Genomic DNA, 27,858 nt, shown 5'->3' with positions numbered 1-27,858 from the left:
ACTAGTGGGGTTTCAATTACTATGTTGCAAAACGTATTTAAAAGAAAACAGCAGAATATTGGCTCCTGAATTAAAAAAAACAACAAGTATTAAAAACACTGCTCACATTATATATCTATATATATATCTGTGGAATATGAAGAGTTGTAAATTTATAGAAAACATTTCTCAACATGAATTGATTCAGTATTATTGTTCACATTCTGCTAATGCTCTCTATCAATGTTACTCTATTTAACAAACAGTAACCAACTTATGAAGTGTATTTCATATTTTGTTTTCAATTGTTATTTTTAGGTAAGGAACATTCACTTAAGTTGCAACTTACATTCATCTCTAAATCTGGGCTCAGCATTAGGTCCGACTCTTCCAAACGTTTTTATGATCTCTGTGTGTAAAGAATGTTGGTCTTGATACTGAGGATCTTCCAGGAAAGATGCCAACTGCATTTTTACTCTTTCCAGTAGCTTAAATATTCACAAAAAAAGTAAAAGTTGACAAAAAAATTTAGGTGTCAGAAAACTTCAGTCACTTACAGTATATTTCTGTTTCCTATCCATTTTGAGAATTTTGTTTAAAATATTGATTTTTTTTTGTTAATCTAGAATTCTTCTCTATTACAGGATATTTTAACTCCTGTTCTGTGTCCTGCCTTTTAGGATACTATCACAATGTCCTACTCGATTAAGGGAATTTTTCTATATATAGATTTGCCCAAAGACTCCGTTATTATGTTTCCTCATCCTCAATTATTTTCATTTTTTTTATTTAGTTAGAATTGAAGTATTAAATGCCCTATCAATGGTTTTAAATGTCAGAATTAGAGTGGTGAGAAATGGAGGGAAGGGATGTTGGGAGAACCAAAAGTAACTACTTTAAAAATAATTAATGAAATTAAAGAGAGCACATGATGGACAAAAGACCAGAAAAAAATTAAAAAGCATTTTACATTATCAAAACAGATAAATATGTACAAACTGGCAAATTTTTCTGCACTCAAACTTGAAAGGTCTGAATAGCATTTAAAAGCATTCAGATAAAAAGTCAAGCAACATTCTCCTGGTCAGAGGTCTTCTATGGTAGGCTTCTGAATGACATATGTTACAAAGAGAGAGATTTATAATGGGAGCAATTAATATACTTATTTCAGATAGTTAACCAAGGCCTTTTTAGCTAAATGCAATATACAACATGAATTCCAAACTACGAAGTTGCTACTTATCCATCTTCCAAAAACTTACTTGTGAGTCATCATTGACTTCTTACTCACATTTCCTCAAGCACATTATTTTAGGATTTAAGAACATGTTGAAATTACAGGAAGAATGCAAGCTCTGCAGAAAGTTGTGTGCACTTTTCATACCTCCTATTGTACATACACTAAGGAAAATGAAGTATACATCCTCCTGCTGGCAGATATTCCTAACTTTTGTAAAACTATAAAACTGTTAATCATATTCACCAACATTTTTTAATCTATCAATTTAACACCAAAAACACTATACGAGCAATTAAAGTATTGCTCAAATATATTTAATTTGTTGGCGGCTTAAAGGATTCTAATTAGCACTTTAAAGTTAAATAAAACCCACTTATTTTTTGTGCTGGATTACCAACATCTGTTAGCTAATTTGTAAGCTAATTTGTCAGCTATTTTCTTTTCTGTTAAACCTACTTTTATGTTCTAAGTTATGCTTGGTCTTGTAAACCCAGGGTAAATAAATGTAATATTTAAACTTTGACTAAAACTGAAGGGCATTCACTTAGGAAAATGCCACAATGCCTTCTTATCAATCCACCAAAATATCCAATACCCCTACGTACTATTATTCTAAAATTCTTTTTTAGAATGTTCTAAAACTCAGAATAAAACTATAATTGATTCCCAACTTCACAGTTAACTCCCGTCAGGCTGATATTTTGGATTTCTGTGCCATAATGAGAAAGGTCTTCACAAAGAGCATCACTGTAGAAAATCCTGAAGCCTAGCACAGAAGAATTAGCTAGCTTCTGCTTCTATCCTTTTGTAAGAGATTTTTGTGATTGAAATAAGAATTTCTTCTAATAGTAAATCTATTGTTTTGCAAAAGGTAGGAACTTGGAGATTTTCTTAAACATTGCTGTGAGAGAAACTTAATTTATAAGTAGTATCTCTTGCTCACAGTTTGGCAGTAAGTTACTATACTTGTCAAACTCAACCGTCTGCTACATGATTGAGCAATAGTTTGATCACTGCTTAATAGTTCAGTTTGTTTATGATATGCAGTATTCCTACCTCTCTCTGAGTAACTGTTTCCATGATGGTACCAAAAGCTGGAATTGTGGCTATCCTTACAGAGCTATAAGAAGAGAAAAAAAATCTTTAAGCGGTGTTTAACCTTAAGAATGAATAGAATTAAAAGTAATGAAAATTCAAAGTTAGTACTTTACGATACATTAGTTTCTAGCAGTGACAAAATAAAAAAAAAATAAGCAGATGAGGAAAAATGCTCAAAAGACTTGATTAACTCAAGGTCTCAGTCGGAAACTCACAATTCAGGATCACTGGACAAGGTAACAAGGGCCGGAGCAACCCGCTTGTCAACTAAGGCTTCACTCATGCCTCGAAGAGTCAGCTGTAAACCAGTCAACATGCAATAAAAAATGGTTTGGTAAACTGGAAGGAGAACTGGGTTAGCTGTGACTGAGGATGGGCAGGCAGACTCACGGGCCTTTGTTGGTTTAGTCACTCACACAAGACATTAAAATGGTCAAAGCTCTTTGTTCATGCTCTGGCACTTACTGGTAACCTGTTAGTGAGATTAGCAAAAGCATCCCTCCTCATCTTGTAAGAAATATCACATCAGTATGCTGGCCCTTGAAATGTGTACACAGGCAATGTACTTCTACAGTTACTTATCAGAGATCATGGTAGAGCTAACAATTAATTGGTATTTCAATATTTTGAGTATTTTCCCCAAGATAACCATGGTAGCACTATAAGGAATGTTTGCCACATCTGATTTACTACAGTAAGACTGTTAACTGAAATCTGCAGGTGTTGACTGCAAACATATTAAACATTAACATTTGAACAATTGCTTATTTAAGGGAATTTTCAATTTAAAATTAGTTTTCTGTAATTTTACTATCTTCTAGTTATTGCCAAAATAATTTTTACTTTTAGATACTGCAGTCAATCTAGTTTTTACCTACAACTGAAAGGGGCTCATTTTAAATGCAACATGCTTATTTTAATTAGAAAGCTTTCGTCACTGGAATATTAAAGAAAACTGATGGTTATTTCTTGACAAGTATTAAGAGGGATGCTTAATGTAGAAGGCAATCAGTAAACTTACATTTCAGGGTCACTGGAGAGAGTAATGAGAGCAGGAACAACTCTCTGAGCTACCAGAGTTTCATGTACCCCCTTCACCAACAGCTGAGTGGTCAGAGCAGGGGGGGTATCACAGGTGATGCACGGAAAGAGCGAGCACAGTATCATGGGAAGAAGAGTGGCACAACCAAGAGAGAGAGAGAGAGAGAAAGAAAAACACAAAAAGCAAACCAAAATTAGAAGCTAAGCAAATACAGCTACACTAGTGCTTTATATATGCAGAGGGCATGAAGAAAGCTCAGGTGGCCTGGCAGTCAGTTCAAACCTGATGGAGGCTGTTCAAACAAAGTGTCTTGGTCTATACATTTTCCAGATTTTTTGCTATTTTGAAACACAAATGACCACTAAAGGAAACAGTCTAACTTGTAGTTTACTTGTTAGACTGCAAATCATTTCAAATACCAAAGTGATGCAAATTTGAGTTTGGCAATTCAAGTATAATTTAATACAGTTCCAAGTCAATGGGATTATATTTCATTGCTAATATATGACTGGCAGGTGCAAAATGAACTGCTTTGCCAGACTGAATGCATGCAATTTTCAAACACTAAACTGCAGCTGTAGGGCCACTACTGTTAAAAACTGTACACTTTTTAAACTTGGAATAACAAGCACCTTCCCAGATGCCACTAAGCTTTCCTCATAATATTTTAGGAATACTTTAGATATCAGAGCCATCAAGCAGCGCATGTGAAACATCCCAAACATCCTAAAATCGTCCTTGCTGGTCTACGCAAGAAAAATCTAATAATCAGTTAACTAACAGATTTTCAAATACTTCCCAATATGAAAACTATAGATTTAATTATTGCAATAAATCCAAAATCTGAAAATCTTGTGTATGAATACTTTCTCCTATGCCCACATAAAATCTGGAACTCCTTTCAATTTAAAAGGTCACATTAAAGGGCATGTGAATATACCCTATTTCCTTATTCAGAAATAACCGTGCTGCTTGCTCAATGGGGTTTAATTTTGCCAAGTGGCAAACAGCTGCCTCTGTAAAAGTGTTTCATAAATAACAAATCCCAAACTTTCTTCCATGATTACTCAAACGGGTGTTTTATTTGCATCATTTAAAAGGTGGAAGTATTGTTGATTTTCTTCTATCTTGTGCTCCACCTAAGAAAATTCATGATTTTATTTTATGTGCTACTTCCAGTGGCGGATTAGCCTCTGGGTCATCAGGGCCCATGCCAGGCCCCTCCCCCCCACCCCCCAAACCCGCTCTGCCTGCCCAGCGCTCCAGCCCAGGAGCTGGGTCGGGGCATGGGAGCTTACGCTGGTCTGCCCAGTACTCCAGCCGGGTAATGGGGTCAGGGTGCAGGGGCTTGGCTACGCTCTGCCTGCCCGGTGCTCCAGCCGGGGAGCGGGGTCAGTGCATGGGAGTTTGGTCATGCTCTGCCCGATATTCCCACGGGGGCTTGCGATGCAGGAGCTTGCCCTGTCTTGCCTCCTGGCTAGCGCAGCGGGTGGGTAGAGTGGGGCTAGCGCAGCGGGTGGGTAGAGTGGGGCTAGCCCCCATGTCCCGACCCCATTTCCCCAGCAGGAGCGCTGGTGGGAGGAAAGGGTAGGTGGTGGGGGGCTGGGGTGTAGAGGGGCTCACACAAAACCCTAATCTGCCCTGGCTACTTCATAGCATATAAAATGCACAATGCTAAACTGTACCTCTTCAGTGAACTTTGACTCATCTTCTGAACATTTCAATGATATTAGAGATACTAGGTGGGTGAGGTAACATCAACTTCTGCAGTTGATCCAAAGATATTACATCACCAACTTTGTTTCTCTAATATCCTGGGATTAACATGGCTACAACTACACTGCATATTTTAATGATATAGTAATTATTTCAACTTCTACCAAAATAGCAAATTAAATTTCTTGCCTTTACCAAACAGTGGCACCAGAGGACAGAGAAGGGCGATGTAGGTATAGGGCAAGTTAAACAATTTATAGCATATGAAGCACTGTTAAATACAGTCCATTTCTGATCTTCAATCAATCACTTGGGAACCCATTTCTGCATTTTGGTGTTTATCTCAGTACTTGGATGCCTAAATTTGAACCTTCTTATTCACTGCTTCCAAGGAGCAGTTTGAGCCCGTTTTAATTCAGACTCAAAAGTGTTAAAAATTAAAGCTTCCAGAAACATTAGACACCTAAACTTAATTTTGAAAGTTATAATTTTTATCAGGAGACACTGCATCTTTTCTAATGAGTTTTATTTTTAGCCCAACTAGAAGAGTACCTACTAAGTTACTACTCAGAATTATGCTCCCAGTACACTGGGCTCCACCAATATATACAGTAGCACAGTGGAGAAAGTGGATCACAGGGAAAAACCTGGAAGGCAATCTGAACTAGCAATGTTTTTTTGTTCAACTTTTATAGGATGATGATGCAGGGAACAGACTAGGTCATTGCAATATTGATTCCCTATGCCCATAATCCCCACCCACCTTTCAATTGCTATAATCTCCCCAGGCGACTTTCCCCAAATTCTCCCAGTTTTCTAAATTATGAATTAATCCCTGTTAAAAATATTTCTCTGGACAGATATGGCTACTTTTCAGAATCCGACTTGGTTAAACTCTGAAGTCAATGGTGAAATAGTGGGAGAAAATTGGCTTTCCAAGGATGTGCAGTAGTAATAAAATGAGGCCTGGGTGCTATATTTTTGAGCAATTTATAGATCTATTAAACAGTGGGGGTGAAGGTGGAGGGTTCTGAGTCCAAAAGGAATTCAGGATAATTTGTACACATTACAGCCATATAGCAAACTAAATAGGCTAAATCCTACAACTTTCTGCACTGGTTATTCTCCATTTGGTATGAACACTGTTTCTTTAATCTAAAATTTGATTTGATTTTCAACACTAAAATTCCCCAAAGCACAAAAAAATTGAGGTTTCCAACTACATAATTACATTAAATACTAATTATTTCCCTGATTATTTACGATGAGGTCAACTGAAAAAAAAAATAACCGAAATGCTCATCTTAAGTACAGCTCTTTATATTGCCATTAAGGAAATGGCCACTGTTTGTTGAATTAGGATTAGCCTACTTTCGTTCAGTGATTAGATGACCATTTTCCCAGTTAATAAACATACAACATTCACTTTTTACTTTTAATTCCTATACTGTATTCTGTGAGCAAATATAAAACCTGAATTTTCTTTACCCACTGCACTTTTTTTTTTTTTTTTTTTTTTTAAAAAGGTCTTGAGGAAATGTACTAATTACAACAAGAAAGCTTGGGACTGACATTATTAGTGAAGAGATAAACATGATCTCAGTTTCATCACAATTTGAGCAACACTTCCATTAAAATATAATAAAATATATTTTTGACTTGAAGGTAAAAGAGGCTTTCTTTTATGATTTATATTTGAATTATAACTGTTCCTGAACTAGAACCTATCATACAGACCAACAAAGCTCATAACCCAACTCTGCATGAATAGTGTTCAAACCAGTGCAAGTCAAATTTGGGTTAACACTCAAAACTGGAAAGTACTGACAAAATGTTAATTAAAAGCACAGAAACAGCAGAAAAGGGGAAGGCAGGTAATATTCAGCATATAAGTTTACACAGTGAGACTAACACAATATTTTGATTTTTACTCAGTATTTTAATTCCTTTATAGACCTACTTATTGTAGCTTAGGGTTACCATACGTCCGGATTTTCCCGGACATGTCCGGCTTTTTGGGCCTCAAATCCCCGTCCGGGGGGGAATCCCAAAAAGCCGAACACGTCCGGGAAAATAGGGACATGCGGGGCCGGCGGTGCTGGGCCGGGGGCTGGCACCCCAGGGCCCGAGCCGAGCCAGGCTGGAGACGCTGGGGCTGGGGCCGGCCGCCGGAGGGAGCCGCTCGGTTGCGAGGGGGGAGCGAGGGGTAGACTGGGCCGTGCCTCCTCCCCCACCCACCTCAGCTTACCTGCTGCCTGCTTCAGGCTTCCCGTGAATCAAACGTTCGCGGGAAGCAGGGGAGGGGGCAGAGACTTTGGGGAAGGGGCGGGGCTGGGGCCCTGTGGAGTGTCCTCTTTTTGGACACTCAAAATATGGTAACCCTATTGTAGTTGTCTACACATACTAAGCCTACAGAGGTGCAACACAGAACTCTCAGTCCAAGAAGAGTGGGATGGATGCTAAGGTGGCTTTAGGTCACCTTTGTACCCTCCCAATCCTCGACTGCTGTTGGGGCCCTCGATGTAACTTGGACAATCCTAGAGGCCTGTCCAACTTACAGCAGCCTTCCAGGGCTGCCCCGTGGAACACAGCACTGCTCAGAACCTCAGCAGTGCTGTATGCAGTGTTTGGCCCCTGTAAAGCTGCTCTCCTTCCGGCAAACCAAGGCTTGAGACAGGGTCTTCAGAAGGCACCTTACTGTTTTTCGCAGTGCCTGTGCCAAGGGAATCTTTCAATGGCCAGAATCAGGGCTTTGAGGATCCATTTACCCCACTCCAGCCCTCCTACACAGAGTAAACGTATCAGAGCAAGGATGAAGATCTCACCCCAAATGTTTATGTGAGAATGCAATGTCTACTTCCATTCTATTGACATTTAGGAAATGGTGATAGAATTTAAAAAACGGATTTTTTTTTTAATGTTTAAGGAAAATGTCTGCAACAGCATATGCCCAGCAATTCAGGAGAAAGTTTTCCCCCCTACTATAATTTGTTTTACTGTCAGACAATATAGACCAGGGGTCGGCAACGTTCAGCACGCGGCTCGCCAGGGTAAGCACCCTGGCGAGCTGGGCCAGTTTTATTTACCTGCTGACGCAGCAGGTTCGGCCGATCGCGGCCCCCACTGGCCGCGGTTTGCCGTCCCGGGCCAATGGGGGCGGCGAGAAGCGGCGCGGGCGAGCGATGTGCTGCTGCCAGTGGGGGCCGCGATCGGCCGAACCTGCCGCATCAGCAGGTAAATAAAACTGGCCCGGCCCGCCAGGGTGCTTACCCTGGCGAGCCGCGTGCCGAACGTTGCCGACCCCTGATATAGACTGTTCAAAAATCACTTATTTTGCCCCTCATTTGGGGATGGGAAGAAACATTACAGTTCAGGCCACAGCCATTACGACTGAGGTCCTTCAAAGACATTGCCAAGGGCCTCCAGCAAGCAAAGAGAAGTGAGGCTACAATATTCCAAAAGGTAAGACAAGCAGAATGGTTTTATAACATTTGAGACCATCTGTATCACCATTTTACAGAGGGGGAAACTGAGGCACAAACTGATCAAGTGACTTAATTAAGGTTGCATAGGCAGGTCTTTTGACCCCCAATCCAGTGACAGAACCACACTGCTTGCTGCTGCACCTTTAGGCCTATTTGCTGGCTTAGGATCCTGTTGAGTTCTAAAACATCTTTATTACAACACCACAGAGGGTGGGTCCCTACCACAGTTGTCAGCCCATTGTTCTAGGTGCTGTAGATGCCACCCCACTCAGTACAATACATTTACACCAAATGGAACAGCAGGGATTGCAGGGGTATAATTGAGGACAAAATATGACCCCCAAAGAAAAATATTTCATATTCTACTTGCCTTTTACTAAAGGGGTTAGTGGGGGGAAAAGTATTAATAGAAGCATTATATTGGCTTGTGATGAGCTATTTATATTAAAACATGCCCATGATTTAATTAATTCTTTGCTACTCAGAGCAGATTTAGGCTCTGATCCTGCACCTGGATCCAACTGTGCAGATCCCTGCACTCATGTGGAGAGCCCCATATACTGCAATGACACAAAGTAAAGTACCAGAGTCTCATGCATAAGGAATGAGTGCGATTATAAAAGAGATAAATACACTTTTCAGGTGTGCGAAGCACGAAAGTCCTTGTACTTTCAGCAACCGAGGAAAGAGATATTGGGACATCCTACTGTATTTCTCTACTTCTGATATTTTTAGATTTGATGGCTAAGGAGATTTGATGGCTAAGGAGATAGTAAGCAAATTCAGGCAAACTTAGAGGTTCTATAGAATGTCTATAAATTTGCACAGTATGAAAACAGAGATGGGGAGAGCTCACAAGAGTTACTCTATATCTTCATGTGACAAATATAAAACTATAAAGCAATGTATTAGGAATACTACTGACTATGCATATTCTTTTCTCTCAATAGCAGGCAAGGACAGAAATTGGCTTGCAATACAATTCTGAAGCATTAGAGTATAGGAATAAGGTTATGAATACAGTTAACCTGTGAATTATGCCATCAATGAAGTAAGTGTGTTCAAGGTGCAAAAAGAACAAATGGATCAACAAGTTCAAGATGCGCATGCAAAGCTTACATACAGACTTATGCAAGCACATTTCCTAATTTGACAAGGTATATAAAACTGGTTTGAACACAGAGTTCAGTACTGAAATGATTTCTCATATCCAATCAATATTTTTCAGCATGCAAAGATCAAATGTAACATTGAAGTCAGTAGCAGAACAAAGATGAATACACAAATTAGAATAAAAATGTCTTGCGAGCAGCTGATAAAGCATCAATATTGTTTAATTAACTTGAATATGCAACAGATGCAGAACCAAAACTGTACAACACAATAACTTGCTGCTCCATCACACAGTACACAACCTATTCAGAGACATTTTATATGTAGAACAATACATACATTTTCAGATACTTAGATGAATATATATATTTTAAATACACTGCAATTTCAGGCTTCATGTAACAGAGTTTTGATACTCACTTACCTCGAACATTCTAGCAGCTGTGCATCGAACAAGAGCTGAAGTATGGACAACTCCATACCACAGTACAGTTAACAGCAGTTCATGGTATGCTGGGTTTGCACTAAAAGAAAACAAAAGTCAAGCTAACACCGTGTGTAGAGTTGGCATGATTACAAACTACAAAGGCAGTCCTCAATGGCATGCAGAAATGTGCACTCTTTAAAACACTTCAACTTCAAAAACATTCATTTGTGCAAGTCTTTTTTAAAATCAGCTTTACTGATGGTGGTGGGGAAATGGGCTGCATCATGCAATTGATCCTTTGAAAACAGATGTCAGGAAAGCCACTTTTTGTTCTGAATGATTTACAGTGACAAAAAATTTACGAGAGAGAGAAAGTGGGCGAGGTAATATCTTATTGGACCAACTTCTGTCGGTGAGGCAGACAAGCTTTCAAGCTACATAAGGCGCAAACAAAACATTTATTGCAATGTTCAAATATAGAATACATTCTGGCTTAATCTTACAGTGGATACTGGATTTACCACTTTTTAACTTAATCAAGTAAAGCTGATTTATATGCATAATTCACCTGACCTTTTGTTGCAATTATACTTGTAGCTGAAAGTACATTATGAAAATTTTTGTTAAATATTAAACCATTTAAAATTAATTCCATGTTATGTACTTTACCCCAGTTCCACAAAAGAAGCCTTCAGGCTATCAAGAGGAGCATGTGATAGTGAAAGCATAGTCATTACATCTTCTAAGAATCCAACTAACAGTTTGCGGTCTTCTTCCTAAAAGAAAGTATGCAACACTAATTTTAGTTTTTATAAGTTATGCTATGACTTAAAGATTTAAGTAAGTTTAAAGGCAAGGGCCATCACAGAATGGATAAAGGAAAATAATTTTAACTGTAATGTCTAACCTTTAACTATTTCATTATACAACCTAATATTCATATCCAAGATAAAACCAATACTATTTTAACAAAACAAACCCAATTAAACAGTTTAAAGAACACTATCAAAGTATTTTTCATAGTTTCTGAAATATTTCTTATTGTCCATGTACCCTTATCCCTTTAAAAGTATATGTAATGAAGGTTTTTCCTTCAGACTGTGTGCTGGTGCACGCATACACACGTGTATGTTGTTCCAGGATTGGTCAATACTATTATGGACCATGTAGCATATTAAGGACATGACAAAAGCATGCCTTAAATAGCAATGGGTAGAATATAAGAGGTTTGGAGAGTTCAGATAAACAATATGAAGGGCGCATTAAGAGTGCCCTCTTTCTAGGGCTTGGACAGTTGCCATTGCCCTACCCTCTGACTGGATGGTTTGCATTTCATAATCTGACATATTTGTCAATTGCGTTTGCCCTAAATTTCATTTAAATTGCTTGGTGGATACTAATTATAGCTCCTAACCAAGTTAACATTAACTTTTAATTTTATGAAGTGTCTTTGAGAATTCTAAGCTGAACGAAGACTGAAGAGACTTATTGTTTTTGGTTATGCAATACACGACTATATATTTCCAATGGAATAAATTCTAAATTAAGATGTAAAATGAGGATTGCAAAATATTAACCTTTTTTTAATTGGGAAGTGGGGAACTAGAGAGGCATGTCAAAATGTTAAATGGCTTTCTTTACACCACTTTTTAAAAAACATTAAAGGAAGAGTCAATCTTAAATCTGTTCAATAAAATCTAAAATGTTTCACATCTTCCACGTACAAAGTTTTTCTAATTTTGTAGACCATAGATTCATTTTTAATTTAAAACAGTTTCTACTAAGACTTGAGGTATTCTTAAATTGCCTTTTAATTAAAAAAGCAAAATTAATATGCTCTGGGTTAAGCAGTTGTAAGTGCTCTAACTACACATCAGGGATGTCTGACTGTCTGGCAATAAACTTGTACCACTCAGTGTACAATTTCATTATTACACACACCCACCCACCCACCCACCCGTGAGGTTGAAAAATCAAGCTCTGAAAAGTGGAAAGACCAGAATAAAGCTTGCTTAATTTGGCCCCCATATGCATTCTGGTATAGTGTGTCAGAGACTATATTTTTGCCACAGCAACCCTGTCTCATGCAGTGCACAGAATGGATGTTGTTCAATTAATGAGAAGCTATTCAATATTTCATTTTCTTCTCACTAGGCTATGTATGGCCCCAAGCCTTATTTACTGTACATTATTTAAATCTTGCTCCGAAGACAGAATTATTAATTTGCTCATGAACTTTTCTATGGCACTCATCCCTATAGTACCTGAGTGTTTCATAAACATGTCTTCCCAATACCCTTGTGGAGAGCTAATGAATAGAAATTCAAGTCAAAAGTTGCCACTAATTTTGGTGCCCAACTGAAACACCTAGGACCTGATTTTTCAGCATACTTAGCATTATATAGTACTTCATATATTCAAAGCAGAGCTTCCACTGACTTCAGTTGCAGCAGTCAGTGCTCCTGCAAATCAGAGCCCTTCCCCCAGTCTCAAGACAGCCACCCAGAAACTGAGAAACAAAATTAGTGGCCGTCTGTGAAGAGTTTGGTTTAAAAGAGTTGCCTGCCACCACTAGAAGCAAAGAAGCTACTACTTAGCATGTGCAAACAGATGTTTCAAAGGATTATACCCGCCAAATTTTCACAGGAAGGGCAAAAGGCACATCCTTGACAAAGGCTACCTCACCGCCAAATTTCAAGTCCTTGCTTCAAAGCCAGGGGTGCTAGAGCTTTTCAAATAGAATGTCAGACATTTTTTTTTTTTCACATGGGCAAAACAATGTCTTTTCCCCTATTTTCATTCTTGGAAATGTCTGAATTGTTTTGGGTGAAATTTAAAAGAAAAAAAGTTTGAGGCAGACATTCAAAATGAGAAACATAAGCCCAAACAGTTAAAAGTTGGCAGTTATAAGCAACTGAAAACAGAGTCTTATAATGGGAAATGTTGGGCAACTTTAATAATAGATGGTGTTACTAGCTCCACCTATACAACATTTCTGAAGACTATGGCTTCCTTAAATATTTGGAACTGCCCAGATTTTTACCAGCAGCAACATACCACATTAACCCAACTAAATAATTCTCTGAAGTACTTGGAAAATAAAAATCTGCTAATTTGAATCAGTTTGCTGTAAACCTGTTTAGATTAGATTAAAGATGGTGCTACATAACATTAAAGTTAAGCATCCTCCTAATAAATGTACTTTTGCCTTGTGATCCCATGTTCTGATGTCCAAGAGTCACTTTATTCACCTTAACACTGGAAAAGGACATTGTCATATGCTGTAAAGATTTTACATTTGGAATTAACTATTTTTTCTTAATATGGGAGAACTCAGTGAAAAATGAGAGACCAAGTCATCCAATAATCAATAAATAGAAAATAGTCCCACAATAATGGGAAAAATGCACAAGTCATGATAAATCAAGGATTGTGTTGGAGCAGATCTCATTCACTGAGTTGCCAATTCATAAAACTTAGAAAAACCCCTATTGTGGTCTTTAAAGGTGATCTGTACAGGATAAGAAAATGTGCCCTCTTTGGTTTCCTTATTATGTATAAAGTCTGGAAGGGTTCTCTCTCTGAAGAATTTCTGTACCTGATTTCAACCTTAAGAGCATCAAATATGGTCCTCGCAATTTTGCTAGAGTACATTTTATGGATGACCCACATATGTATTAGGAGAGTTCTTAGCCCTTAGAATGAAGGGATGTAATCCTTAACAAGAGATCTTTCTGCTCAAAGATTTTAGTTACATAGAGGTCAACAAAATACCTAGAAGAATTCTAGTTTATCTGAAGAAAAAAGTCACATCTCATTCAAATTTTACTTCCTCCCATGGTATTGGTCATAAACCGAGACATCCAAGCCGCTTCTACACTAGTAAAATGTACAATCCCCCTACCTACAACTTTAGCCATTGGTTTAGCTGACTTAATATTTGTACTGGTAGGACCTTGAGTATGGGAAAAAACCTCCCTCAACTGGACTTGTTTTTACAACTATTTTGACTGGACCAGATTTCAAAATTGACTGAAGGACTGTATACAAAGTCTGTTTGGGAGTCTTGTGTATGCTAGAGCTCTCAATCAATGCTAACATCCTTTCATCTGAAACTGCTATAACACAGACTGGAATTTATTTTGGGCAAATTTCCCCTGTGCAGATATGGCCACAGTAACCTAAAGTTTTCAAGGATAGAAAAAAACCAAATTTCCAAGGTTAAAAGAAAAAAATAAATCCTTATTTTGAAAAAAACCTTTCAATTCTTTTTTACATCATAAAGCAGCTGAAGAAAAGCTGTAAGAAATCACAATTTCTTCTTCATTTACCAACACCGAACAAAAATATCACGGTTACCCAATTATAAATCAATCTTTATTCAGATGCTACTACAAATTACCGGGCTTTTGTTGTTCATATCAGAAGCCCTCTAAGATATTTATCATGGTAATCTGCCAACCCTCTTTTACAGTCTGAAGTTTAATTTACATACAGTAATTTATTCAAAGGGCTGAAGAGTGAGTTCTAATTTTAATACTAAATTAAAAAAAAAAAAAAATCACTTACCTGAATATAGCATGTAAGGACACCTGTTGCATAGATGGGAACTGTGGCTTTTGTTAGTACCCCATTCCCGGCTGTGGAATCTAAAAGTCATTGATATAATGTATCAGAAAAATTTAAAACAGAATTTCTTATCTTGCAATTAATTACTTTTGGGCAATATTACAGCATGTTCACCTTTAAGAGTGATTCATTAAGTTTACATGTTCAACATTGACAGCGTACAAAGAGGACTACATTTGAGATTTATGTTTAAGCAACATTCTAGGCTTGACAAGAAAAGCAATGGAGAGATACAGTTGCTTCTGTAAACAATTCCTGCATTAGAGAATTTATTGAAAATTCTTCCCGTTGCTCATGCCAGTTTAGCCTTAGCGTAGATGGCTCTCTGGTCCAGCAGGCATTTTCAACAATGGACCGATTAAATAAGGCACATCTAATCAAAATGGTGCTGAAAACAGCTGCTAGAGTCCATGAGCCATCTACACTAGGTAACTCAATGTTACCAAGAGTGGTGCAGCTGAACTGGTGTTAGTAACTGTGGGAAGTTTTGGCATGTAGCTCAGTAGCAGCATTAACAATTTATTTTAAGGTGCAAAAGAATGTTCAAACAGGTCAAAATACATTAGACACTTCCAGCTACAGACTCACGCCAAGATGTTAAAAAATGGGTGCCTAAAATTACACTGGTCTACAATTTTTGAGAAGTCATCTGCTTCAGAGATAAAATGTGCTATTTATTATGTATTTTGATGTGCTGAATTCAAATATGACAATTAAAACAACTGATTGGCTACTGTTTCTAAGATATTTAAGTTTTTACATTTTATGTCTATGTATATTTTGTGTAGATAGTAGAGTTTTAATCATAAATTGTAAACCTAGGTCTTTCCATGTGTTTATGGTTGCTTTACATGATATTTCACCTGTCCTGTTTATGTAACACTTTAAAAACCAGCAAAAGGGTTATATACATAAAATTTATTATGAAACAAAAGGCAAAAAACTATTCTGTACATAGTTTAGTCCTATTCAGTGTCTACTCGGCGCTTCTTGGCTTGTCTCTTGTATTCATTAAATAGAACATCTCTTGTCACTGTCCAGCAGTACTCTGCAAGCATTGATGGGCTCCATTTGCCCTGATAGCGTTTCTCCATTGTTGCAATGTCCTGGTGAAATCGCTCGCCGTGCTCATCGCTCACTGCTCCGCAGTTCGGTGGAAAAAAATCTATATGAGAGTGCAAAAAATGTATCTTTAGTGACATGTTGCAACCAAGGCTTTTGTATGCCTTGAGGAGGTTTTCCCACCAACAACTTGTAGTTGTCTGCCTTGTTGTTTCCAAGAAAATTTATTGCCACTAACTGGAAGGCTTTCCATGCCGTCTTTTCCTTGCCACACAGTGCATGGTCAAATGCATCATCTCGAAGAAGTTCACGAATCTGAGGACCAACAAAGACACCTTCCTTTATCTTAGCTTCACTTAACCTTGGAAATTTTCCACGGAGGTACTTGAAAGCTGCTTGTGTTGTGTCAATGGCCTTGACAAAGTTCTTCATCAGACCCTTACACTTGATGTGTAAGGGTGGTAACAAAATCTTCCTTGATTCAACAAGTGGTGGATGCTGAACACTTTTCCTCCGAGGCTCCAATGACTGTCGGAGAGGCCAATCTTTCTTGATGTAGTGGGAATCTCTTGCACGACTATCCCATTCGCAGAGAAAACAGCAGTACTTTGTGTATCCAGTCTGCAGACCAAGCAAGAGAGCAACAACCTTCAAATCGCCACAAAGCAGCCACTGATGTTGGTCATAGTTTATGCACCTCAAAAGTTGTTTCATGTTGTCATAGGTTTCCTTCATATGGACTGCATGACCAACTGGAATTGATGGCAAAATATTGCCATTATGCAGTAAAACAGCTTTAAGACTCGTCTTCGATGAATCAATGAACAGTCTCCACTCATCTGGATCATGAACGATGTTGAGGGCTGCCATCACACCATCGACGTTGTTGCAGGCTACAAGATCACCTTCCATGAAGAAGAATGGGACAAGATCCTTTTGACGGTCACGGAACATGGAAACCCTAACATCACCTGCCAGGAGATTCCACTGCTGTAGTCTGGAGCCCAACAGCTCTGCCTTACTCTTGGGTAGTTCCAAATCCCTGACAAGGTCATTCAGTTCACCTTGTGTTATGAGGTGTGGTTCAGAGGAGGAGGATGGGAGAAAATGTGGGTCCTGTGACATTGATGGTTCAGGACCAGAAGTTTCATCCTCTTCCTCGTCTGACTCAAGTGAGAATGATTCTGGTGCATCAGGAACCCGCAGTCCTTCTCTGTGGGGTACTGGGCGTATAGCTGATGGAATGTTTGGATAATGCACAGTCCACTTTTTCTTCTTTGACACACCTTTCCAACTGGAGGCACCATGCAGAAGTAACAATTGCTGGTATGATCTGTTGGCTCTCTCCAAATCATTGGCACTGCAAAAGGCATAGATTTCCTTTTCCTGTTTAACCACTGGCGAAAATTTGTTGCACAAGTGTTGCGGCATATATGTGGGGCCCATCTCTTGTCCTGATCTCCAATTTTGCAGCCAAAATAAAGGTGATAGGCTTTCTTAACCATAGTGGTTATACTGCACTTTTGTGATGCAAAAGTCACTTCACCACAAACATAGCAGAAGTTATCTGCACTGTTCACACAAGTTCGAGGCATCTCTGCTCACTTTGGCTAAACAGAAACGTGTCCCTTTGCAAAATCAAACACTGACAAATAAGAAAGCACGACACTGTATGATTTCTAGAGCTGATATAGGGCAATTTGTTCAGCAGAGTGATGTAAGCTTCGTTATGATTGATCATCCATGACCTCTAGGAATAACATGATGCAATTCATATCATATATGATGCAATACCAGCTTCAGATTGCATCATTCATTGTTTTGCCTAAAAAGCAAGTACTGTCCAAACCCAATCATAGATTTATTCATAGATCCAGTCAAAGATGTATTTTAGTCATTTCTGGTTTAAATTGAGATCCCTTCCCTTTATAACTTACTTATCCCTCTGCCATTCCCAAGTCAAGGGTCGTATATACTGACCCAATAGCATATCTTGAAAACTAGAGCCAATTAACAATTTTAAGCATCATTTTTGTTCTCAGTGACCCAGAATTAGTAAATTTTGACTACATTTATTTCAGAAGCATTTTGGCTGTAGAGCAGCGTTATCCTTAAATCCTTATTTAGTCACTTAAGTGACCTGATTATCAAAAGCACTGAGCAATCAGTTTCCTTTGGCCTTTCAATTAAAATAGACAGTATTATACAAATATTTATTTTAATTTTAAAAACATAATTAAGGCAGCCATGTCAATTTAAAATGAATTTTACTTTCAAACTAACTTCTGATTACAGACTTTTTTTTTAAAAATGCTAATCACTTTCATAGACCGATTCCAGAGACAAGTAATTTACAATTTTTCCTCAGTTCAGGCTGAGGTTGATTTTTATTCATGCTAATAAAAATGAATGTGCTACTCACCAATGTTTTCTTCAGACAGTCTTAAGATTTCTTGGAATTGCGGTTTTACCTACAGAATAGATGGGTACCCAATTTAAGCAAATCTGTAACAAGTTTCAGTTTATTTATAAAAGAGGTAAAGACCAGAGAAACGAAAATATTGGAGACACTGACAGAATATTTGAAAGTTTCCCCAAGTTTTATCAAAATTCAAGGGAAGTGTAATCTCACGAAACCAAGCCTTATACTGAGCACCTGATATTAAATGAGGGGGTAAACACCATCAATCATTGACTTTGAAGGCATAAGGCATTCATCAATGTGCAGGACAAAGCTCTATTTGATCTGCACAGTACCACTAAAATTATGCTTTCTGCAAAAGACATGGCGGAGGGGAGGGGAGAGAAAGTATTTACAAAGTTTTACAACCCAACACAAGTATATTGGCGGATTTCCCTGAAACTTCCCCAAAATTTTGTCCCCCAGCCTGTGATGACAATTTACACCAAAAGGCTTTATAAGTTTAGGGCTCATGTCCAAAAGTGACTTTAGACTAGAACCTGGAATTAGCCTTCTCTATGGAGACTCTTCTTACGGCGCCAAAATACTTGTGTCAGTCTTTGTAAATACTCCTTTAAAAGATAGAAATAAATTCAGTGCAAACATTCACCGTAAAATATTTTTAAAATGGACAATTATTTTTTCAGCTGATCTTCACACATCTCTAAAATGTTACTGAGTAATTATAATCCATTAAAATATTATTCCTTTGTTGAATAGACCTTGCCTTGCATTTCTTAAACTTGTTGAACAAGGAGAATACTTAGTTTAAATCAACAATCAAATATGAATGAATGGAGGACATGCAGATATATGTGAATAAGATTTGGCACACAAAATGTACTGTATAACGTACTACATACACTAAAGGAAAACTGATGGCATATTTCATTGAAATTAGGCCAGAGTCTCCAGCCCAATGTGTCCACCAAGGAAGGGTAAGTAGTGTGTCAATGGGCTCCTCCCCATTTCAAGTTGGGTAGGATGGCAGTCTGGGAACAGAATCCCTGCCTGTAGTATGAATAAAGAGACATCATGAAAGGTGAGAGACACAAAAGGAATCCAAGATGAGTGGAGAAAAAAACAAAACACAACAAAACAAAAAACACCCAGAATGTGGCCAAGAGCAGGTTTAAGACTGGCAAGTTAAAATGTGTCAATGATTTTTGACTCTGGAATGAAATATTATAACTGATCTCTCATGTATGCACATCATGTAAATATGATTCTTTATATTAAGTATTTCTATATTTAATTCATCTAAGCTAGATACAGAAGAATTCTATTACCTTAGTGTTTGTGAAAATTTTCCCAAATGTCCTGCAAAGCCGCCAGAAAAACCTGGAGAATTCATGGACACAGGCAGTTGAGGCAACATTGATTTTGCCAACTATTTCTATAAGCTGTGGTAACCTAAAAGAAGAAGTAGCAGCACATTAAAAGTTACTCTGCACGTTTCCTTCTCTGTGATTTCACTTCACCCTACAAACTGACTGCACTTTGTATATCACTCACCTTCCTGATCATTGCCAATTCTAATCCCAGCAATACAATAACATTAACAGTTGAGGCAATCCCTGCTATAATTCCCTTTGTTTGGGATAGTGGAATACTATCCCCAAGGAGCGTTTGGCATTTGAGTTTCAAAATACCCCCTTTTATTGTGGAATACCATATTCTGCAAGTGTCTTAAAATGCAAGAATCCTCACTTAATTACATAATGATGTATTTCTAGATCAGCACAAAGAGGAAATCATAACTTTTTGGTACAAATACTATTAATCTATGAACACATTAAAGGATATATTTTTTTCCAGAACGAATCAGAAAGAATGGAATTCTAGAGTTTTTAGGTATGCAAAGTAAACAAAAATGACAGTTAAATATTAAGATAATGAAAAGAACCTGAACTTTTTACTAATAACTGTTTAGAAGGCATGAAAGTTTTGTATTAGGAGTGCAGGAAAAACAGGTACACTCACAGCTGATTGACAACCCATAGCAAAGTCTCCCAGCCTGTGGTACCCTCAAGTTCCAGTTGGTAATCATAAAGCTGCAGCAGCACAGCTAGCTGTTCACGGCTTCCAATGATAGTAGCCACATCCTGAAGAGGTGAGACAGGCCGAGGAAATCTAGTCACTGTAACAGCATAAGACAAAACCATGTGTTAAAAAAAGAGAAAAAGATAACCTTGACGTGGTGTCAATAATTAAAAATAGTAATTATTCATTTGAACTTCTACAGCATGTTCCATCTAAGGCTATTTAAGTGCTTTATAGAAATAAATAGGTCAAGTCTAAGTCTTAAAGGTAGGTGGGGATTTTACAGATGGGGAAACAAAGGTAGAGAGGTAGGAAGTAGAGAGACTAAAAAATTCTCCAAAGATCTCATAGCAAGTCTGTGGAGGAGCAAGGAATAGAAAACTGGGTCTCCTGATTCCCTGTACTATGCTTTATATCACAAGACTATTCCCTTCTTTCCATATTAATCTGAAGGGAATTCTATGTTTTTGATCACTAAACTTCTTCTGATGCTAAAATTCATCAATTTACAAAACATAAAAAGAAGGCTAAAGAGAATTCTGGAGGTATGCCTATGAACCTAAGACAATATCTTTAACCTAATGGTTATGGATTATATTAACCTAATTTTGTTTTTAATCCTCTCAAATCCTCAAACATGTATATAACTCTACCCTGCAAAAAAGTTCAACTACAAGGACATGATATCCCCTATTCCTGAATTCACTCAAAAAGAACACACTTGTGATTCCATCAGAAGTTACTAGGTCAATGGAAATTGCATACATGAGATTTTTACTTTATGTATGCAGTGTTGTTGTAACCATGTTGGTCCCAGGATATTAGAGAGAAGGTGGATGAGGTATTATCTCTTATTGGACCATTGGCTCTCCTAACTTCTATTGGTGAGAAAGACAAGCTTTCGAGTTCACCTACCTTGTGTCTCTAATTTTCCCTTTATACAAGGAGAAATGGTCACTCTAGCTAAATTCTGAAACTTTATAGTATTCTAGGCATAGACAGGAGTGACTTAGGGTAAGTGTTCATCTGAGTCACTATGCATCCAAAGAAGTGGGCTGTAGTCCACGAAAGCTTATGCTCTAATAAATTTGTTAGTCTCTAAGGTGCCACAAGTACTCCTGTTCTTTTTGATGGCAGTAAGAAAGTTTAACAGTTATATGTTAATGTACATATTTCAGTTAACTTTTAGAATTTTTAATATCTAAAATATTCACACAATACTTTGCAAGTACACACGGCACATTACTGTTGGTGTAGGGTAATAATCCAAGCATTATGTACAGCATCCCCAAGCTTCCTATAGAGCCAGTATTTCCAGTAAAGCCTAAAAAGATTAATATAATATAAAAATATTTTACAGCCTCAGAGGGCTGATTACAGTGTATCTACAGTCCAGTCTATTCAGTGCCTGTCTAGACATTGTGTAGGTATGCAATAGGTGGACAAGGTCCTGCACTATTATCCTCTACTACTATTTCAGTGTGAAAAATTTACCACTCATGTTATTGTACCTCCTGACTAAAAGAAACAAAAGAAGACTTTAAAGCGGTTAAGATGTATTTCCCTATGTATTACTGGCTATTGGAAGTGTGCTATTCTTCAGAGCGATCATCAGGAAGCCCATGCAAGAAGTATTTTATGGTTGCTTGTTAAACCTTTTATGTTTAAAAATTGCCTACTTTAAACAGGCATGAAATGCAGACAGCTTCTGATTACACTATGTAATTGGTTTACACAGGTGAGAGGGGAAAAAAGTATTAATTTGGGATAAGCAAAGGAAAACCATATAATGAAACTAGCAGCTGAAAAATCATCTGTAGAGCACGGTGGGTGCATACTATCTCCTGATCCCCCACTTGTGATTGGGGTGCCTTTGCAGTGCCCCACCCCATTTTGTGCTTCACAGGGATCCTCAAACAAACTCTACCCAGTCTACAGGAACACTTCCCACCAGGCCTCAACCCCAGTCCAGTGTCTCACTCCCCATAGTTGGGGGTGGGGGATTCCCAGCCCTCTGCTCCTTATCTGGGTCATAATTCATTATCTCTGCAGAAGCCCATCTTGCTCCCTGCAGCTGCTTCTTCAAGCCAGCTATAGATTCTCAGGCTTCTGCTTCTTGAGCATCCTCCAGGCTTCGTGCCTCTGGCAGTCTCTGATACTCTCAACCACACCCGTTCCCTGCAGCTTCTTGCTGCCTTTTAAGTTAGAATCACCTAACTGACATGAGACGCATCTTGTAATCAGGGCTGGCTTAGCTCTAAACTGTACAGCTCAACAGCAAGCACCTCCTACCCCCCATTACAATCTCCCTGAAATATTTTGTTATTAGACAAATGGCTACCCTTTTGGACTCTCATTTTATTGACACTCTCTGTAGTTCATTAAGATTTTCCTGTTTCTTTGAACATATTAGCTTACTGCTGCTACTAGATCTGAACTCTAAAGTAAAATGAGAAAAAAAAAAGATGTAGTTTCACCAAAGAGAGAGAGGGGAACAAAGAGAAAAAGGCTGTGACAAAGCTTCACAAGCTAGTACTGGGAGCAAATAAGTCTCTCAATTGGCTTGGTTACATTAAGGGAAATTCAGACAACTCCAGAGATGTACTACTAAAATAGATTTGCAGTAACACCACATGAAAAAGTTGGAGATTAAAAAAGGTTTCTGGGTTTGGAAACCTAAAATCACAATGCTAAACATATAGCGAGGTTATATAAAGCTACAAAGTTTACATTACAATTTCCACAGTTTATGTCTACATAAAAACCCTACAGACTTATATATTTCAAGTAAAATAGTTTCACCTGACCCTCTAGAGTTTCTAGCTTTTTTTCTGTGTATTTAATATTGATTGATGTTAGATTTATCAGTTTAACCTTTGCTTGGATTCTAGAGAAAGTTTTCATAGTATTTAATGAATTAGATACCTTCTATCGGTGGCACTTCACCCTGGAGCTTAGCTTTGCTTGTGAAAGGTGCATTCTGTAGTACCAGTGAAAACAGTGAAGGAATCAAGGACTGCAAAGCAGAAAGATACATGTGTAGCTTATGTTCATCCAGCCCATGCTCTCCTTCCTGAAAGATAAGTATAAGGTCTTTTAAGCGTTTTCATATTTTTTGTTGGTTTAATGTCAATTAAATGTCAATTAGATAATGGCAATTATCTATTCTCTATCACCACAGTATTTCAGTCTCTCTCAAGAAAGTTCAACAGAAACACTCCTTGTACACTCCTTCCATACCTGCAAGAGCAAGATTAATTACTTCACAATGTGTGTGTGTGTGCGCGCGCGTCTACTTCTTTATGTGTTCGAAAAAACAGGAGACAAATAAAAATAAATATGTTTTGTATTTAGTTCTGAAAGTGGTTAGGTTCTATGATCATTCTTATATTCTGAAGGATCTAGATTAATAGTTCAAGAATGCAACTTTCTTACAGGTGCTGGACATGAAATCACAAGCCCACCCATTAGTTGAGAATTCTAAAATACATGATCTGCACTTTTGAGATAAGAACGAGGCCTTTCTATCTTGCTATTTATTTCTTGATAATGTTTTCATTTTATTTTAGTACTATCGATTTTGATTACTTCAGTCCATTTAAATGTTTGTTTCCTACCATTTCCATTAAATTTAGGCATGTTGACTGCAAGGCCTGAAACATAATCCAATTATCTTTTCTTAAGAGCGAAAGCTATGGAATCCCAACATAAAAATCTCCTGAAGAATTCTCCCCACAACCGCTGTAGGAACTGGTATTTTTTTAAGTGATATGAAAATTAAGTGTGCATATCAGATAGAGATACATAGAAAGAAATCTAATTAGAGATGTATGAACTGAACACCTACCCTGAGTAACTTTTCAATCTTATTAAGCAGTGTAGGTATAAGATGCGACTGTAAATTTCCCAGTTCTGTAGTCCAGGCAGCATAGGCGGGTAAAAATACCTGATGTGTTGCACTAACTACTCGTTCTGAGGGATCTCCCAAAGCTGAAAGCAGCAGTTCAAAACCCTGGCAGAACACAGTAAAGCACATATTAGGAATGTTGTGTATATATCATTTTTCCAAATGAAGATTACAAAACAGACTATATCTCAAGCAGTGAGGAAATGTGCATTTAGAAGGGTTAGATTACTATCTGTTATTTTAGAGTTATTAAACTGATATAAAAAGTACTTGTCACTGTAGTATATGGATGACCTACAAAACTGATACAGATCAGTGACCCTCAAACAAGTAATTTTCTTCCCTTCTTCAGTTTACTCTTTAAAAAAGAGTATAAGCTAAATTCCCAAACATTGACAGGGGTGACGTTAGCTAGTTGAAAAGACATCTGCATAAGAAGATGGATACAAACAGACTTTAAACACCTGCTTAAAAAAATACAACTGGAAAACATTCTATTCTGAAAATATTCTGCTGCTATTATATAATATAAATACTACACTATATATTTTCTGTACACGCTGTGCTATATATTTTCTGTTTCATTTAGAAACTTCCCTAGGTAAATTATGATGCCACAAAAAGGGATTATATCTGCAAGTGATTAAAAAGTTGTATTAGAGCCTTAACATATCATGCTTAGGCACTGTTCCTACAGGTTTATGCAGATAAGTATTGGGGCTGAGGTGTAACTACTCTTCGATGTGAAAAACAGAAGGACAAGTTGATGAAAGTACCCTATATGAAGCTCATCCCTGAGGTACTACAGATAGCTGGAAATGTAACTTTTCCTCCTTTTTCGGTCACAGTGACTAAAATTGTGAGTAATTTACATGAAAAATACTATATTCAAAAGTGTCTGAAGCATGGATACATCGTAACAGGTATTATATACATATGGACTTTAGCCCTGAATGATACCTGTTGGTATTTGTCTGGATCATCTATGTATCCCATGATGATACCCAGGCTTTTGATCACAGCTTCTCGTACCAGATCTGCCTTATCTTCCATTAGCATCTGTTGCAGCATGGAAAGCACCAATGAACTACGAATCTCTTTCTAAATATAAAGAGAAAGATATATCTGTTAAATATGTAAATTGAGTAAATACTCTGCACCTATATAGTAACTTCCAAACAATGAAATTTATTCTCACAATACGCTCGTGATTAAGTTAAGTATTATCATCATTTCTACTGGTGAGGATGCTGCAGAGATAGAGCACCAGCGACTTCCACAAGTCCCACTATAAAGTCTACTGTGAATCTAAGCATAGGACCCAAGTCCTCTAACTACCCACTAGAATCATATATTGTGAAGACATGGAAAGCATGTAATAACTTCTTGCTGACTTTTTGGAAGACACATCTAGAAATAATATAAATCATATCCTGGAATGCGATACAACTTTATTAAATGTTGTTAACTCTTAGCCTTTACCATATTGGTCTGATTATAGCAATTTGGGCTACAAAAAAAGTTCAGCATCTAAATTGTGCTATAACATGGTTTAGCCAAGCAGTTGGATGTCAGATTAAAAAACCCTTAGATTTTAACCTAAAACATTGGTGAACATTAAAAAAGTATTTGCCAACAATTAACATGTAGTAGCATCTGAGATAGAATAGTTCTTCTCTTTACACCGAATAAGAACACTTACTTTGATATTTCTACCATGATCATCGTGGTATCTAAGCCACTTACAAAAAATAAGTTACAGTTGTAAGACTGATATCACTACTCCTCTAATGGTGGAATTCTTTTTTCAGAATCAATTCATATAGGTCTTGATTCAGAAAAGAGACTATATTTAGGAAAGCACTTAAACATTTGCTTATGTCCCACTGAAAGTAAATCATAGAGATGGGTTTTGCATTTTGTCCTGAAGACCGTGAGAATTTTGGTTATTTTAATGTATTTGTCAGGGTAGGTATGGAGAGGGAGGTAAAATGGATTGCATACCCTGAACTCAACCTCCAGCCCCATTTGTCACATGCTATTCTCCCCCATGTGGACAGAAAATAGAAGAGTGTGTTTCCAAATGGCAGAAGGTACACAGAATGGTGTAGATGCAGTTTGGTTTTGTGGTGTTCCGGACCCACGACCAGCACATCAAAACTGATGCTTAAATGATAAATGCTTAGTAGCAGCTGCAGAGGAAGCAGGTGGTCTCTTTCTCTGGAACCTTGATTTCTTCCTGGGCAGTTCAAAACATCTCTGGAATTCTGAGAATGAAGTGGGACAGGATCTCTATTGTTTGGGATACACTGTTTGTAGGTGTGTAAATTCGAAGGGATCTTAATGTGACTCTGGAATCTTTAAGAGTATGCAAGGACTCATCAATGGATTCAGCAAACAGCTTTAGCCCATCAAATGGGGAAGATCCTCAACTGTGTTTTGGACCTGCCTTGGGAATCCAGACAGCTGGAGTCAGAATGCCCTTCGCATGACCAATACTGTAGAGATGGATCAAGCAATAGTGTTGGCTGTTACAGGTCTCGTTGGATTCAATGCTCTAGCGCAGTGGTTCTCAAACTTCTTTTTTCGCGGACCACTTGAAAATTGCTGAGGGTCTTGGTGGACCACTTAATGATCTTTCCAAATTCTGTTTGTACCGTTCGCTAACTATCGTAAAGCGCTTTGGATAAAAGCACTATATAAAAAAGTAACAATAGATTTTTTTTGTTCTACAAATAAAAGCACACAACTCATTTTAATATCAGTAGTCTTACCTTACTATTGAAATGGATGTGCTCTCTCTCCTCTGCCGTGACAGCCCCCAAACTGGGGCTGGGGAGAAGCGGGGTCTCTCCCTCCCACCGTGGCAGCCCCCAAGCTGGGGCTAGGAAGGAGGGCCATCTCTCCCCAGCAGCTGCAGTCCTGCAGCTGGGGAAAGTTGCCTCTTTCTCTGGCCGCCGCAGCCTTGCACGTCCAAAATTCTCCCCTATTCTCACCCCACTGCCCCCCCTCCCACCTACCCCCTATTCCCCCAAGGCCACCATCTCACCTTACAAGTGCATCTGTTCCAGGGTCCAGGCACCTAATTAATGGCGCCATGCCTGTGAGGCTCCACTAATTGGGTGGGTGGGCCTTCATTGTCTTGTGTGTGGCCGCCCAGGCATGCACCTTAGAGGGAACTATCCGCAGCCCACCTGAAAGGAGCTGGCGGACCACTGGTGGTCTGCAGACCACAGTTTGAGAACCTCTGTTCTAGCTAACAGCTGAACCTTGTTAATTAGAGCCTGAAACTGCTCATGCTAATCAGCCAGCAGATGATCAATAAAGGTGGTGAATTTGGCATAATTTGCATGACTGTACTTAGTCATGATAGCTTGATAGTTGGCGATCCTAAATTGAAGAGTCGCAGATGAGTATGTTTTTCTGCCAAATAGATAAAGATGTTTTTGGTCTTTATTATATGGTATGGCCTTTCCATGGTGTTGTCTACCATGCCTATTCAGTGCCTGCACAACCACAAAGTTCAGTGCTAGATGGGTGAACAAAAATTCGAGTCTTTAGCCAGAGCATAACATTTCCTATTACCCATTTGCATACTGGTTGTATCGTCGCAGGGGTCTGCCAGATGGATTTGGCAGGATCCAAAAGGGGCTTGT

At 38.2% G+C, this 27,858-nt stretch overlaps 1 protein-coding gene across 12 annotated transcripts in view; it reads right to left on the bottom strand.

The window, feature by feature from the left end:
- The window catches only part of RELCH (RAB11 binding and LisH domain, coiled-coil and HEAT repeat containing), a 116,549-nt gene that overhangs the window by 24,214 nt on the left and 64,477 nt on the right, over positions 1-27,858 (bottom strand). For 7 of the 12 annotated variants that reach the window (XR_010598686.1, XM_005300945.4, XM_065584824.1 and 4 more), the window contains 12 exons: positions 25,163-25,303; positions 24,143-24,307; positions 23,221-23,368; positions 20,236-20,392; positions 19,542-19,665; positions 18,214-18,262; positions 14,670-14,749; positions 10,770-10,876; positions 10,098-10,197; positions 3,339-3,421; positions 2,276-2,339; positions 329-467 (listed from right to left, as the gene is read on the bottom strand). Coding sequence is in view for 8 of the 12 variants with exons in the window: in XM_005300945.4 (XP_005301002.1) it covers positions 329-467; positions 2,276-2,339; positions 3,339-3,421; positions 10,098-10,197; positions 10,770-10,876; positions 14,670-14,749; positions 18,214-18,262; positions 19,542-19,665; positions 20,236-20,392; positions 23,221-23,368; positions 24,143-24,307; positions 25,163-25,303 (1,357 nt within the window). In the remaining 4 variants the exon portion in view is untranslated. Of the gene's footprint in view, positions 1-328; positions 468-2,275; positions 2,340-2,532; positions 2,616-3,338; positions 3,422-10,097; positions 10,198-10,769; positions 10,877-14,669; positions 14,750-18,213; positions 18,263-19,541; positions 19,666-20,235; positions 20,393-23,220; positions 23,369-24,142; positions 24,308-25,162; positions 25,304-27,858 lie in introns of all 12 variants that reach the window. The other 5 variants (XR_010598688.1, XR_010598687.1, XR_010598689.1 and 2 more) reach the window with 3 other exon arrangements.

Source organism: Chrysemys picta, chromosome 2, assembly GCF_011386835.1.
Source record: "Chrysemys picta bellii isolate R12L10 chromosome 2, ASM1138683v2, whole genome shotgun sequence".
Classification (NCBI taxonomy): domain Eukaryota; kingdom Metazoa; phylum Chordata; order Testudines; family Emydidae; genus Chrysemys; species Chrysemys picta.
This window is presented reverse-complemented; position numbering and strand designations above follow the sequence as displayed.